Source organism: Bufo bufo, chromosome 2 (genome assembly GCF_905171765.1).
Source record: "Bufo bufo chromosome 2, aBufBuf1.1, whole genome shotgun sequence".
In the NCBI taxonomy this organism is placed as follows: Eukaryota; Metazoa; Chordata; class Amphibia; order Anura; family Bufonidae; genus Bufo; species Bufo bufo.
Genome location: NC_053390.1, coordinates 438492465 through 438509219, shown reverse-complemented (window position 1 = coordinate 438509219; position 16755 = coordinate 438492465). Strand labels below are relative to the sequence as shown.

The 16755-nt window shown below is 43.6% G+C and overlaps 1 protein-coding gene across 1 annotated transcript in view; it reads left to right on the top strand.

The window, feature by feature from the left end:
* Positions 1-16755, top strand: part of JAK3 (Janus kinase 3) — a 262203-nt gene that overhangs the window by 235122 nt on the left and 10326 nt on the right. Inside the window, exons 20-21 of the mRNA XM_040417463.1 lie at positions 3124-3248; positions 6391-6563. Coding sequence (XP_040273397.1) covers positions 3124-3248; positions 6391-6563 — 298 coding nt within the window. The remainder of the gene's footprint in view (positions 1-3123; positions 3249-6390; positions 6564-16755) is intronic.

The window sequence follows — 16755 nt, the reverse complement described above, 5'->3', positions numbered from 1 at the left end:
GCATCCAGCAGCCGCCCTGCCTGCTGGGCGGGCCTGTCAGTGGAGCCGGAGGCGGGGGGTCCCGGGTCTGGGGCCGCAGACAGCAATGGAGTCGGCCTGGGGGCGGGGTTTGGGGCCACAGAATCGGCGTCTCCTCTCTCACTCTCTCCGCCGCTGTCAGTGGTGGGCGGGAGCTGGGCGGGTCTGAGCCAGTGGAGAGCCGGAGGTGCCGGAGGCTGCAGGGACTGAGCAATCATGTAAACTGGAAGTAAGCAGCCTAAGCAGCGGGCAGGCTGGGCCCAGTAACTAATGGGGGGCGGGGCGAGTCGGCAGAAAATAGGTGGCGGAACGCCGCTCCGGGGCGTTCCGCCAGAAAAAAAGACCTGACGGTAATCATATCTAACTTGTGGGTATTGTAAAAGTATTCCAATAATCTTAAATCTAGCGCTGTACTACTTACTACTAACTTCTTGGCAGTCAGGAGGCCGGGTGGGCGCTCGTAGCGTAGCTCACTTGTCACGAGGGTGTCAAGAACCACGCCTGACTCCGTTATACCCGTGGTCAGGAAGTCACAGCGGTTGGCTGCGCGCTCTATGTAAGATAGGGCTGTTTCCTTATGGTAGCTTTCTGGGTTTGCTTTGCAAACCCTTTTGGCTCACTCAGGGATCCGTAGCTCCTTCTCCTCAGCTGTTCCTTGTCCAGCACTCCCAAACCTCCTTATATTCCCCTCTCACACTTCTCTGGTTGCCAGATATAGAGCTTCCTGCCTGGACATCTATTCTGACCCTCTGGAGCTGTGTTGCTGCGTTCTCTGGTAGTTGGTCCAGAACGCTACCCTCCGGATCCCTGTTGGACCTTTGTGGTCTATTGTGGTCACCCACCTGGGTGTATGTGTTTGTCTGTTTTGTCTGTCCTCTCCCTGGTGTTTCCCTCTTAGTGACAGTGGTGCGGACTAGCGATCCCACCGGCCCGTTCACTATCTAGGGCTCATTTTAGGGAAAGCCAGGGTTTAGGCACGTGATCGCCGCACGGGTGAGGAACCCGTCTAGGGACGTCAGGGCAGTCAGGTGCCAGCCGCAAAGTGAGTTAGGGGTCACCACCTTTCCCTCTCCCTTGGGCAGGGCTTTCCCTTTTTCCTCCCTGTGCGTGACGCCGGTCATTACATCACTACGTCACAAGCCTGCTCCGCCCACTTTATGAATGAAGCAGGCACCGGGCCCCGCTGCCATTACAGAAACAGATGCTGGCCCCCATTCACTACACAGGGACACTGTTATGGGGGGGATATGTGGATGACACATAAGATAAGATGCTATATATGTGTCATCCACAGATGCCCCCATAACAGTGCAATCCACAGATGCCCCCACAATGATCCCCCATAACAGTGCCATCCACAGATGCCCCCATAACAGTGCCATCCACAGATGCCCCCATAACAGTGCCATCCACAGATGCCCCCATAACAGTGCCATCCACAGATGCCCCCATAACAGTGCCATCCACAGATGCCCCCATAACAGTGCCATCCACAGATGCCCCCATAACAGTGCCATCCACAGATCCCCATAATAGTGTCATGCACAGACCACCATTAGTTCAAAACCCACCAAAAGCACACCTTTTGGTTTAAAATATTTTTTTTCTTATTTTCCTCCTCAAAAACCTAGGTGCGTCTTATGGGCAGGTGAGTCTTATAGGACGAAAAATACGGTAATTAATTATAACTTTTTGTGAATTGGGACATTTAAACTTGCTTTTTTTTATTTTTTATTCCAATTTAAATCTAGTAGTAGTCGGAGTCGGTTCATTTTTTGCAGACTCCGACTCCAGGTACCCAAAATTGCCTCCGTCTCAGACTCCTCGACTCCGACTCCACAGCCCTGATACTAACAGTCACCATCAGGATGCACCAGAGAGGCATAGCCTTATGGCAAAAGCTGCAGTCAGGCCTGGGGCCTTCATTTGCTCCCAGGCTGCTGTGCAGAGACATTGGCACCCCTCGATTTTCATTTGTGGGCTGCCAATGGGAGAAAGTGACATGTCCTCAGGTGGTACATGACCCCAGTGGTTCAACAATCACATGCCTCTTGGGAACACGTTACCACTGAGGCCACTGAATGGCTGCAGTGGTGCATTTTACCATGGACTGTCTGCTGGTGACCAGAAGGAGCAGGGATGGGAGTCTCAGCTTAGGGATGAAGTTGCATTGAATAGGTGTGTGCTTTTTTTTTATTTTAAGCACTTTCCTGGCCAAAAGTAAAAATTGTTTGGGTAGACAGCCCCTTTAAGCTTGATATAAATAGTGTTTACCATGCACTTTTCTTTTCCATTGCTTATATATTTTACAGCTTAAAATTGCAGCTCAAATTGTAGACACATTAGTCCCTGCCCTCAGTGGCTCTCTTCAGCAATCTAAATATTTTTGCATATATTTTGGTACAGTATAAAAAATAACAAAATGAAAATAACCAAACCAACATAAGTCGCTTATTAAAATACTTAGAACGTATAAAGTCTCATTTATACTCGGTGCTTTGGTCAGCTATTTCCATCAGCGATTGGGAGCCAAAACCAGGAATGAAGGCTACTCAGAGATAAGGCATAAGGCCTCTTGCACATGAACGTGTGCTGCCCGTGCTGCGGACCGCAATTTGCACGGGCCCCGACCGCGGGGAAGCCGCATGCGGATCGCGACCCCATTCACATTCAAGTGAATGGGTCCGCATCTGTGATGCGGAATGCACATGGCCGGTGTCCCGTGTATTGCGGACCCGCTGTATGCGGGCCGCAATACGGCCACGGGGGACACATGGCCGTGTGCAAGAGGCCTTGGTCAGTAATTGTGGATCAAGTGAATGGGGTCGCAAACCACATGCGGCGTCCTCATGGTCGGTGCCCGTGCATTGCCGGCCCCAATGGGCAGCACACAGTCGTGTGCAAGAGGCCCAAAACCCTGACGTGTGAATGAGGCAGGTGATATTTTCCAGATGGTTTCCTGGTATTACATTTTTACTTTGCAACCTGGCTAATATTTTTTCTCCTTATAGTTATTGTTAGATGTTTTGCACATTTTGTGATAGATATTTAATTTATTTATTTTTAGTGAATTTTTCATTGACTTAGCGTTTTCTTTGTTATAAGGTCGACGTAGTTTCCAATTGGTCATGGAATATCTTCCTAATGGAAGCCTGCAGGAATTTATTCCTAAGAATCGAGATGGCCTGAGGTTTCATCATCTTCTTCTCTATGCATCTCAGATTTGCAAGGTTTGTCCAGTAATCAAACATATAAAACCTTTTTTGTACAGTAGTTCTATGTTTTAGGAAGCTATTCACTCTATTTCAGGATAGTGTCTATGCTGTAGCAAGGGCATAACAAAAATTGAACCTGTTAGGCCTCATGCGCACTTCCATTTTTCATGGACATGTGCTGTCCGCATTTTCACATTACACGTACCCATTGTGATTCCAGCAGAAAAAAAAAAGGCTGTAACCCCAAACACACAAGCACACCTCCTGATGGGATTTTTTTCATGTAATTTATAGTACAGTATAAACAAAATATATAACAAAGTTTTAATTTTTTTTTAGGTTTTACTACTTTTGGATAATACTTTTTTATTAAAACAAATTGTTTTTGCCACAGTTGTTGCAGTATACTTTTTTTGCAGTATACTGATGTATACCATCCTGACAGGGTCCAAATAGGTACTATTTTGACTACAATGAATGGGGGCCCTTAGCTAAACTATAGGGGAGTTCCTGTTGCATATACCAAATATATTCATATACTGTAACTTGAGAGCCTTATCTCTTCACATACAACTGCTAATTTAAGTTCTCTGGGGGAAGGTTATTTAAAATGTACCTGAACTTTCAGATGACTTTTCAGGATAACTGCCATTCTATGACTTTCTGCATTTTGAGGCTACTTTCACACTCGCATTTGGGCGGATCCATCATGGATCTGCAAAAACTGATCCGTTACAATAATACAACCGCATGCATCCGTCATGAACTGATCCGTTTGTATTATCTGTAACATAGCCAAGATGGATCCGTCATGAACTCCATTAAAAGTCAATGGAAGACTGATCCGTTTTCTATTGCGCCAGATTGTGTCAGAGAAAATGGGGACGGATCCGGATCCGTTTTCTCTGACACAATCTGGCGCAATAGAAAACGTATCCGTCTCCCATCCACTTTCAATGGAGTTCATGATGGATCCGTCTTGGCTATGTTACAGATAATACAAACAGATCCGTTCATGACGGATGCATGCGGTTGTATTATTGTAATAATAATTTGGCTCAGTTTCGTTAAGCGGACAGCAAAACGCTTTTTTGAGCGGATCCTTTTCCATTCAGAATGCATTAGGGCAAAATTGATGTTTGGACCGCTTGTGAGAGCCACAAACGGAAAGCCAAAAAGAGAGTGTAAAAGTAGCCTTATCTGTTTTTCCCTCTGCAGGCTCCTGCTATGAGACTAGCTGCTATGATGTCTTTCATAGACACTGAGACAAAACAAGAGATTCTGCTTAAGGGCCCTTGCACACGACCGTATGCCCTCCGAGACATACAGTCCATGAGCGGGCCATATGTCCCAGTGCGGCATTGATCATGCGCACGAGAGCACACAGCCTCATAGATTATAATGATGCTGTGCACATCGGGCCGCCCGCGGTGCTATTGTCCTGCACTCATAAGATTATATGAGTACAGGACAATAGCATCAAAGGTGTCCCGACGTGCACAGCATCATTATAATCTATGAGGCTGTGCGTTCCCCTGCACACGATCAATGCCGCTCCAGGACATATGGCCCGCTCACGGACCGTATGTCTCGGAGGGCATACGGTCGTGTGCAAGGCCCCTAACTCTCACTCACCTTACAGATCCCCCCCCTTCACCACAACTGTTTGGTCACTGCTATGGTTCTGCATTGGTGACCTACCAGTAATTGAGTGGGCAGTCCAAGCTGGTGAGGGGCAGGGACCAGAGTAGGGGACAAACAGCAGTGGCAGGGGATCGGTATATTAAGATTGTTTTTTACTTTAACCCATCTGTTTTTAACTAAAATTATCGCCCTGACTTAGTTTTGCCTCAAAATTAGACACAGTTCAAGTACTAATTTGTTGCAAACATAGAACAAAATGTTTGCATTAGACACTCATCACTTATTACATTATTAATGAAATAAGTGAGTCATTGATCCAGCCTGGCACCGACAGATGAGAGAATATGAATGCATAGTGCTCTTTTTTTGTAAGTTTTGCTTGGTTACATGTCCTTATTTTACATTGTACTTATTAAGTATCTATGGGGGGTGCCATAAAAAAACATGGCCCACGCAGCTGTTTAGAAAAAAAAAACACTGTAAAAATGGTTGTAGCATGGAAAAAATACAAGTGGTTTCTATGCAGTTTTTTTTTTAGTGAACAAAAAACACCTTTGTGTAAAGGCCCTTAGAGTTAATTCTCACAAAGGTTTTTAGTGTGATTTTTATGTACTTTTTGTGGCATTTTTTCCACCTGCGTTTTAGGCATGATTTTTGCTAGCTCCGGATGTTAAGTGAAAGTCTGTGAGGATTATAAATGCAGGACACACAAGCATTTTTTTGCTAGTGGATTTTTTGTGCAGCTGTTGAAAAGATTGCATTTTTCAGGTGTTTTTTTCATTACTTTTTCTATAGGTAATCTCCTATTACACTTTATCTCTGTCTTTTTGCTCTGTTGAATTTCTGTCTATTGCATTTTGCCTATCACACTTTCTTTTCTTGCTCCTCTATATCTTTTCTACTTACGGGTTTCCATATTATTAGAGCACTCCAAGTTACAACTGCAAACAGATTTATGTGGGGATCTGTAAATTGTCCCGTGTGTGACTACTAGAATTTAATTTGTATTTATTTTTACTGTGGCAAGGGCGAACTGGCCATAGACCTTACAGAAAAATTTCCTGGTGGGCCGATGCCTAGGGTGGCCACATAAGCCCTCCTCATGGCTGCCAGACAGTTATATAGTAATCAGAATCTTTCCTATGCGCCTGGCCAGCAACCACAAGTGCCCTCCTGAATTCAACTATATCACCTTCCTCAAGATGGCGATACAGTTGAATACTGTGGTGCAGGAGTATTTTGTGCTGCACTGTGGTATTTGGTTCCGCTAGTGTGGTATTTTGTGCTGCACTGTGGTATTTGGTTCCGCTAGTGTGGTATTTTGTTCTGCACTGTGGTATTCCTGGCCCCACCTACTTCTGTTGTCCCTGTCTACTTATGTAGCCCCGTTTTCAATCGATTTGGGCCCACCTACAACATAGGGCCACTTTTAGGTTTGTTTCCAGGGCCATTTTAAGTTCCCAGTCAGCCCCTATATTGTGGTGATCACTTCTTTATTTTTTATATCTTACAGGGAATGTTATACTTGGGCTCTCAAAGATATCTTCACCGGGATCTGGCTAGTAGGAATATTCTTGTAGAGAGTCCAAACCATGTTAAAATTGGAGACTTTGGCTTGACAAAAATCCTGCCACAGGATAAAGAATACTATGTAGTTAGAGAACAAGGACAAAGCCCTATCTTTTGGTAAGTTAAAAGTAAAATAAAAGGGTATTTCAGCCAGAAGCATTTATCACCTATCCACTGGATATTAATAACTATGCATAGTGGTGTAAGGCCACCAAGTATAGTGTGGACCTGGAGCAGAACCACCAGACAGGAAAACAGCAGAGGTAATGCACAAACACAAAAGTAAGCATAACTTAAAGAGGTTGTCTGCACATTAAATGTTAGTTTAATATATTATATGTAATTTAGCATGCACAATGAATTACCTTTTTTTCATTTACTTTCTGTTTAAAAAAAATGCTCCAGTTGTGAGATATTCCAATTATATTATTAGAATGGTGCCCCCTGGTGTTCAGTCTGTATAGTAATGTGCTCAGTTCCATCCTTCAACTGCCACCCCCCCATTACCCTCCCTCCCCCCAACCCGAGCTGTGACAGTCATAGGGAGAAGCCTGCAACAGAAATGACAAGCCCCCTGAGCTGTAATAATAAGAGAACTGGAGCAGAAATGACAAGCCTCGCTGAGCTGCTAGCCTGAAGAAAATGTGGCAGATGAATTGGAGCAATAATTGCCATATCATATATTATGTCTCATTTTCAGTTTTTATATTAATCATGGGATAACCCCTTTAAGTCTGACCTGAACATGATGCAAAGCACAGCAGAGTAAAAACTGAGTACTGTAGGCTAGATCATAATACATTTTTAATTTGGTTAGAGGCTGAGTTTGTAGTTTTACCGCAGCCCCTTTGGGGGAACAAACAGTGCAGTAACAGGAATACAGTTCCACGTCATTGTAGTGAGAGGCACAATGGAGCAGCATCGGACTGGTGAGTCTACAAAGAGCTAACTAGAACCTCTCTCAGCTTGCAAGAGTTCTGCCTCAGAACTTCTATCACATCCAATCTGTTGGGTTTCCCCTCTCCTACGTATATTGGGAAGCTAGCCTGTTTATAGCCTCTTGAACTTAAACGTGATTGCTGTGGGCCATTGCGATTTTATTGATTAAGTGTAAACAGGGAGGTAGTGGATCACTTGCTCCGTTTGCAGTAGCAGGTTTGGTGCAGCCACAACACTAGGGCGTGCACCAAGGAAAGAAGGGGTGCCCCCTTCAGTCACTGCATGGCCCTAGGGAGTGCCAGCATGGAGCAATCTACTGTGAACTGTCGGTACTACTAGCACCATCATCACCATTACCACTTCTTTCATCCTTGCTTCCCCTCCAGGTTGCTGCATTGCTGAAGACACTCCCCCCCCCCCCCTTCCCTTAAGGGCTCGTTCACACAAACATATTTAGCGTTCCGTATATGGGCTGTTTTCTGCGTTCCGCATACTGTCCGTATACGGAACCATTCATCTCAATGGGTCCACAAAATATGCGGACAGCACTCTGTGTGCTGTCCGCATCTGTTGCTCCGTTCCGTGGCCCCACAAAAAGTATGAATCCTGTCCTATTCTTGTCCGTATTGCGGACAAGATCAGGCATTTCTATAATAGGCCTCCTTTTCTGTTCCGCAAATTGCGGAAGGCACACGGGCGCCATCTGTGTTTTGTGGATCCTCGATTTGCGGACCACAAAAAATGGCACGGTCCTGTGAACGAGCCCTAAAGGACAGGGACAGATATCTCACCTGTGCTGCTGGTCCGAGTATCCACAAAGGAAGCAGCAGTAGATCCTCTGTGCTTGCGCCAATGAGGTGTTGGCTTAGCTATAATCCTAAGGCCTCCTGCACACGAACGTGTGCTTCCCGTTGCTGTATTGCAGACCGCATTTGCGGATCCGCAATACACGGGCACCGTTCCGTATGCATTCCGCATCACGGATGCGGACGCATTCACTTCAATGGGTCCACAAATCCGGAGATGCGGAATGGTGTGGAACGGAAGCACGGAATGGAACCCTACGGAAGCACTATGGAGCGATTCCGTGGGGTTTCGTCCCGTACTTCCGTTCCGCAAAAAGATACAACATGTCCTATCTTTTTGCAGAACGGCCAGATCGCGGACCCATTAAAGTGAATGCAGGCCAATTTGCGGGCAGCAGCAGGATCAAGGGGCGCACACGTTCGTGTGCAGGAGGCCTAAGGCTAGGTCTACACAACGACATTTGTCTCACCAATGTCGCGCGACAATTTTTATAATGGCAGTCTATGGTGTCGCACTGCAACATGCGACATGCTGCGACTGCGACAGTCGCAAAAAATCCATTCGACAAATGTCGTTGTGTAGACCTAGCTTAAATTATGTCTCAAGACCTGTTTAAAAGGTCAAGGATATCTATCTTAAATCTGGAGTTAGAGGCTCAGATTTCTTTTCTTTTTGGAAATGGAGCTAATTTGCATTAATAACATGACTTGTTTAGCTACCAAGTTCCTTCAGCAGAGACACAGATGACTGGGTAAGGCTACTTTCACACTAGCGTTCGGGGCTCCGCTTGTGAGCTCCGTTTGAAGGGGCTCACAAGCGGCCCCGAACACATCCGTCCAGCCCTAATGCATTCTGAGTGGATGCGGATCCGCTCAGAATGCATCAGTCTGGCAGCGTTCAGCCTCCGCTCAGCAAGCGGACACCTGAACGCTGCTTGCAGCGTTCGGGTGTCCGCCTGGCCGTGCGGAGGCAAACGGATCCGTCCAGACTTACAATGTAAGTCAACGGGGACGGACCTGTTTGAATTTGACACTATATGGCTCAATTTTCAAACTGATCCGTCCCCCATTGAATTTCAATGTAAAGTCTGGACGGATCCGTCTGAAGCTACTTTCACACTTAGAATTTTTTCTACAATATAATGCAGACGGATCCGTTCTGAACGGATCCCAAGTCTGCATTATATGAGCAGGTCCGTCTGGGCAGACCCCAGACGGATCCGCTCTGAACGGTAGTGTGAAAGTAGCCTAAATCATTCAAGTTATTTTATTTATAATTTACTCTAATTTTTCTAGTCAAAGGATTTTAAGGGCTTCTCCACATATGACTTGCGCTGCTGTTTTTTGCCACAAAAAAAAACTATAGAAAAGGTTTTTGTGTTTTTCTTTTTTTTTTTTGTTGTTGTGTTCTTGCATGGCATTTTTCAGTCAGACAATTTTTTACTCTATGGTGAAGGGAATTTAATAATATGAAAAGTCTCTGAGTGTGAGTGGCAATCACTTCTACAAACAATAGAATGTAGTTACTACTCATTCTCTTAGGCCCCCTTCACACTTGCGTCGCGGGTGAGGGCCGGATGTGATGCAGGTGCATTAGGGGAAAATCGTGCGAATAGGCATGCAATGCGATTGCGTTTACCCCATCCAGGACCTTCTATCTTCATTCAGCAGGACCTGTATTTTTTAACCCTCAATTGACATTGGACTTTGCATTCTGCATTAAAGAATGCTATTTTCCTTTATAACCATGTTATAATGGAAAATAATAAAGTAAATGGGGTCCCGGGTCACTCATCTCTCGTCTCCTTAGCAACCATGAGTGAAATTTGCACCGCATCCGCACTTGATTGCAGATGCGATGCGATTTTCAAATAGCCCCATTCATTTCTATGGGGCCTGCGTTGCGTGAAAAATGCAGAATATAGAACATGCATAAATGGATCAGGATTCAGTGTGGGTGCAAAGCGTTCATGTCACGCATTGCACCAACGTGGAATACTCACCCGTGTGAAAGGGGCCTTAGTGGCACCAGTTGCATTTAGATCTCCAGTGAGGGAGATGCAATAGATATGCCTTTAGGTAATATACCTTGAGAAAATATGTGATATAGGTGAAAGGAAAATCCTTTCACCAGCTCTGTGATGCATATCTGAGAAAAAGGAAAGGACATCAGGACAGAGGATATGAGCTCACAGAAGAGGAGAAGTTACAGGAAGAAAGGCATATGGAAATTACAGCGATAGATAACTTCATAACCCAAATATAACAATGGCCACAAGATGGCAGAAAAGCACACTTGGGCCCCTTTCACACGGGCGAGTTTTCCCCGCCGGTGCAATGCGTGAGGTGAACGGACCCATTCACTTCAATGGGGCTGTTCAGATGAGCTGTAGTTTTCACGCATCACTTATGCGCTGCGTGAAAATCGCAGCATGTTCTATATTCTGTGTTTTTAAAGCAACGCAGGCCCCATAGAAATGAATGGGGCTGCGTGAAAATCGCAAGCAAGTGCGGATGCGGTGAGATATTTTTCACGCATGTTTGCTAGGAGATTATAGGGATGAGCAACCCCGGACCCCATTAAAGTAAATTCACTGTATTATTTTCACCTGTAATGGTTATAAGGGAAAATAATAGCATTCTTAATACATAATGCTTACTAAAATGTGGCTTGAGGGGTTAAAAAATAAATAAAAAATGTATCTTCTATCTTCATTCAGCAGGACCTGCGCTGACGTCACCCTCAAGCCACAATTTAGTAAGCATTCTGTATTAAGAATGCTATTATTTTCTCTTATAACCATGGTATAAGGGAAAATAATAAAATCTACAGAACACCTAACCCAAACCCGAACTTCAGTGAAGAAGTCCGGGTTCGGGTCTGGGTACCACATTCAGTTTTTTATTATGCGCGTGCAAAACGCATTGCACCCGCGCGATAAAAATTGGACAACGCAATCGCAGTCAAAACTGACTGAAATTGTGTGCGCACTTGCACGCCCCTGTGAAAGAAGCCTTGGTATAGTGGATAAAAGCTATAACACTGAATATAATTAAAATGGATTCCAGTTGAGAAGCCAGTAGCTGGGACAGTACAATATATACAGTCAGGTCCATAAATATTGGGACATCGACACAATTGTGACATTTTTGGCTCTATACACCACCACAATGGATTTGATATGAAACAAACAAGATGTGCTTTAACTGCAGACTGTCAGCTTTAATTTGAGGGTATTTACATCCAAATCAGGTGAACGGTGTAGGAATTACAACAGTTTGCATATGTGCCTCCCACTTGTTAAGGGACCAAAAGTAATGGGACAATTGGCTTCTCAGCTGTCCCATGGCCAGGTGTGTGTTATTCCCTCATTATCCCAATTACAATGAGCAGATAAAAGGTCCAGAGTTCATTTCAAGTGTGCTATTTGCATTTGGAATTTGTCGCTGTCAACTCTCAAGATGAGATCTAAAGAGCTGTCACTATCAGTGAAGCAAGCCATCATTAGGCTGAAAAAACAAAACAAACCCATCAGAGAGATAGCAAAAACATTAGGCGTGGCCAAAACAACTGTTTGGAACATTCTTAAAAAGAAGGAACGCATCGGTGAGCTCAGCAACACCAAAAGACCCGGAAGACCACGGAAAACAACTGTGGTGGATGACCGAAGAATTCTTTCCCTGGTGAAGAAAACACCCTTCACAACAGTTAGCCAGATCAAGAACAATCTCCAGGAGGTAGGTGTATGTGTGTCAAAGTCAAAAATCAAGAGAAGACTTCACCAGAGTGAATACAGAGGGTTCACCACAAGATGGAAACCATTGGTGAGCCTCAAAAACAGGAAGGCCAGATTAGAGTTTGCCAAACGACATCTAAAAAAGCCTTCACAGTTGTGGAACAACATCCTATTGACAGATGAGACCAAGATCAACTTGTACCAGAGTGATGAGAAGAGTATGGAGAAGGAAAGGAACTGCTTATGATCCTAAGCATACCACCTCATCAGTGAAGCATGGTGGTGGTAGTGTCATGGCGTGGGCATGTATGGCTGCCGATGGAACTGGTTCTCTTGTATTTATTGATGATGTGACTGCTGATAAAAGCAGCAGGCTGAATTCTGAAGTGTTTCGGGCAATATTATCTGCTCATATTCAGTCAAATGCTTCAGAACTCATTGGACGGCGCTTCACAGTGCAGATGGACAATGACCCAAAGGATACTGCAAAAGAAACGAAAGAGTTTTTTAAGGGAAAGTAGTGGAATGTTATGCAATGGCCAAGTCAATCACCTGACCTGAATCTGATTGAGCATGCATTTCACTTGCTGAAGACAAAACTGAAGGGAAAATGCCCCAAGAACAAGCAGGAACTGAAGACAGTTGCAGTAGAGGCCTGGCAGAGCATCACCAGGGATGAAACCCAGTGATGTCTATGCATTCCAGACGTCAGGCTGTAATTGACTGCAAAGGATTTGCAACCAAGTATTAAAAAGTGAAAGTTTGATTTTTGATTAGTATTACGTCCCATTACTTTTGGTGCCTTAACAAGTGGGAGGCACATATGCAAACTGTTGTCATTCCTACACTGTTCACCTGTTTTGGATGTAAATACCCTCAAATTAAAGCTGACAGTCTGCAGTTAAAGCACATTGTGTTTGTTTCATTTCAAAACCATTGCGGTGGTGTATAGAGCCAAAAATGTTAGAATTGTGTCGATGTCCCAATATTTATGGACCTGACTGTATCGCCCTGGAAATTAAAAAGCAATGTTTTTTACTAAAGCCATGAAAAGATCTCTCTTTTTGGATTTCTAATACTGGGCATGATAGGCTTCCCAGCAGCAGCAGTATAGTATGGGCATAATGGACAAGGCAGGAGATTTGTGAATGTGTAGGGGGAGTAGTAGTCGGAACAGCAGCACATTATTGAACATGATAGACAAGGCAGGCAATGTGCTGCTGTGTAGGGGTAGTAGTAGCAACAGCAGCACAGTATTGAACATGATGCATAAGGCAGGAGATGTGCAGCTGTGTAGGGGTAATAGTAGCGTATTGTTTCCTCCCCCACCTATTTTGTAATGATTGCTGAAAATGCAGAGAAGGAGGAGTTGGAGCAGGAGAAGCAGTAGCTGATCAGTTGATGATGATGGTGACAAGCAACAGCTATGCACTTCTTGTTGATGTGGCCTGGCTCATAGAATAATGACGGGGAGAAGGAGGACACTCTTTTTCTCATTGCAGTTTGATTTTCCTATGTTCGATGCCACTTCATGTGCTGAAAAAATTATTTTCCCTACATTTGTCTCTTATTTTCTGTTTGCAGAGCTTGCACACTGTGATAGTTTTGTCATCTAGCAATGCAGAGACAAATTCCTACACACCACCAGCAGCACTTGCCAAATTTCTGCCACCACCACCATTGCCCGAGCTTGCCCCAAGTGTGACAGCTTTTGAGCCTACGGCAGCAGCAGTTCCATTACCTGCTTCCAGGATGACCACAGTAGAAGTAGGTCTGTCCCTAACAGGTTTTTTTAAGTTCTGGGCATACATTAGCTCTGCTTTTTGTCATTATCATGACCCTTTTTCTCTAATGTCATCGCAGCCTCCTTGTAACCCTGATCGAGGTCAAAGGTGCTTTTCTACACACAATCATCATTATCATCTTTGCCAATTTTGTCAGACTCAAACCCCTCCCACATGACTACATATTATCTATAACTACTGGGCAGATGGCAGGTTCTGACAGTGCTGCTGTTGTTACTTGCACTAGAGCCACCTGCATTCTCACTGGTGGATGTTGTGGCACTGGTGTTTAATTTTATATTACGCCATCTATTGTCACTGTCTTTTACTAGACATTTTCTTTTTATATGCTACTTATCAAGATAAAAACAAATCACACAGGCTATTCACTAAAAGTACACTGCATTGTTTAACAAAGTCCAGTACAATATAACTAGGGATGAGCGAATCGACTTCGGATGAAACATCCAAAGTCGATTCACATAAAACTTTGTTCTAATACTGTACGGAGCCGGAGCTCCATACAGTACTAGAATGTATTGGCTCCAATGAGCCGAAGTTATTGCTTTGCAAAGTCTCGCAAGACTTCACGCAATAAATTTATTTCTACTGTAAAAGACCATATCCTGAATTCTGGTTCGGTTCCAAGTGAAATTCGTCTTCTAGGTGAATCGAATTTATCCTGAAATTCGGATTGACTTTCACTTCGTGGGATTCGATTCGCTCATTTCTAATTATAATGCAGATGTCCTGCAATGTATTAAAGTTTATAAAAATAAAAAAAAGTTAAAGTAAAAAACTAAAATCCATTTACTCCCATTTAAAAGTACATATAGTGCAAAAATAATGACAAATAAAATAAAAATATTAATATTTTGAATTACCACCTTTGTATCGGCCACTGTAATACATGTAAAATGTTATTCATTCTGCACGGTAGATGGCATAAAAACTTGTTTTGTTCCTACAAAACCCTAAAAAAAATGAATGAAAGTTACTTCATGAATTATATATAACCCAAAATGGAAATATTGAAAAATATGTGCCCTGCAAAAAAAAAAAACCTCTGTTGATGAAAAATTAATAAGTTATGACTCTTGGAATATCAATAAGTCATGACTCTTGGGGTTTTCTATGAAAATTGCTTGTGTTGTGCAAAAGTTATATAATATAAAATTACATATCTGGTATTGACAAAAATGTTAACTTAAAATGGTATTAATACTGTACAGTAAATAGCGTAAAATATAAAACCAGGTAATGATGGAATTGCTTCCCCACAAAAAAAAATAAAAAATGGCTGCATATGGCTCCATTGGCAGAAAAATAAAATAGTTATATAGGCATACAGGGATAAATAAAGAAAAACTGCTGCATCTTGAAAGACAAAATAGGCCTTTAAGGCCCTTTCACATGAGCGAGTATTCCGCGCGGGTACAATGCATGATGTAAATGCATTGCGCCCGCACGGAATCCAGACCCATTCATTTCAATGGGGCTGTGTACATGTGCATTGGTTTTCACGCATCACTTGTGCGTTGCGTGAAAATCGCAGCATGTTCTATATTCTGCATTTTTCACGCAAAGCTGGCCCCATAGAACTGAATTGAGCTGCGTGAAAATCGCATCACATCTGCGAGCAAGTTTTTCACGGATGGTTGCTAAGAGATGTTGTTTGTAAACATTCCGTTTTTTATCACGTGAGTGCAAAACGCATTAAATCGCATTGCACCGGCGCGATAAAAACTGAACAACTGAACGCGATCACAAACAAAACTGAATGGACTTGCTTGCAAAATTGTGCAGTTTTCACTGAACGCATCCGCAACGGATCCGGATCTAATCCGGACACGCTCTTCTGCAAGGGGCCTAATGGTTTGTGCAAAAAGTTTTAACTTTATCCCCTATCCATATGATAGGAGATAACTAACTGATAATGGGGGTCAGACTGCTGGGGCCCCTACAAATCCCAAGAACGGGGGTCCCATGCGCCTTGCCACTCCATCCATTTTCTACGGGACTGCCGGCGATAATCAAGTACAGCACTTAGCTATTTCCAGCAGTGCTATAGAGAATGAACGGAGCAGCAGGGCATATGTTTGTCGCGACAGGAACATAGGACCATGGGAGTCTCAGCCATCAGACCCCCCCACTGATCCTGTGGATAGGGGATAACTTTAATACTTGGCATAAACTGCATCTGTCAGTTCTACTATGCTCTAAGCACTATAGTATATGGGAGATGGGGAAATATAGCTTTCTATTATTTGATTCCGTAGTGTCACAAGTTTTTATTCAGGAAAAGCTGTCAGGAAGAAGGACTCATGTGCTTTCTCAATAGAAATGCAGTACCCCAAAACAGAGTCACTGCAAAAGATTTATGGGGTCATTTATCAAACTGGTGTAAAGTAGAACTGGCTTAGTTGCCCATAGCAACCAATCAGATTCCACCTGTCACTTTCCAAAGGAGCTGTGAAAAATGAAAGGTGGAATCTGATTGGTTACTCTGGGCAACTAAGCCAGTTCTACTTTACACCAGTTTGATAAATAGCCCATTAATTTTTGAATTGTTATCTGATTATCTGAAATTTCTTGATTTACTATACATGTATATGCTTACTCAGTGGTACTGTATGGATAGATTAGGATTTATACCTTGACTCAGCACTTTAGAATGCTAGGAGATGGACCTGGGTATGCCCCTAGGCAGAAGCAGAGCTACTCAGAGGTTACATAGTTAATACAGTTGAAAAAAGACAAAGTCCATCAAGTTCAACCAAGAGATAGGTGGGGACACTAATCCCAGAAGGAAGTGAGAAATCCCAGAACGAAGTTCTATATGTGCTTGATCCTCAATATTAGGCCGAAGCCCAGAAAAGATTCATCTCTGAGGCATTTGCAGCTAAAGAAGCAACTGTATCCAAAGTGTTCCAGAAAGAGAAGTAAGATTAGAAGGTCTAAAATCTGCAAGACTGTGCACTAAAGTCAGATAGCAAGTCACTGTGTTCGTTTAGGCCTCTTTCACACGGGCGTTGCGGATTGG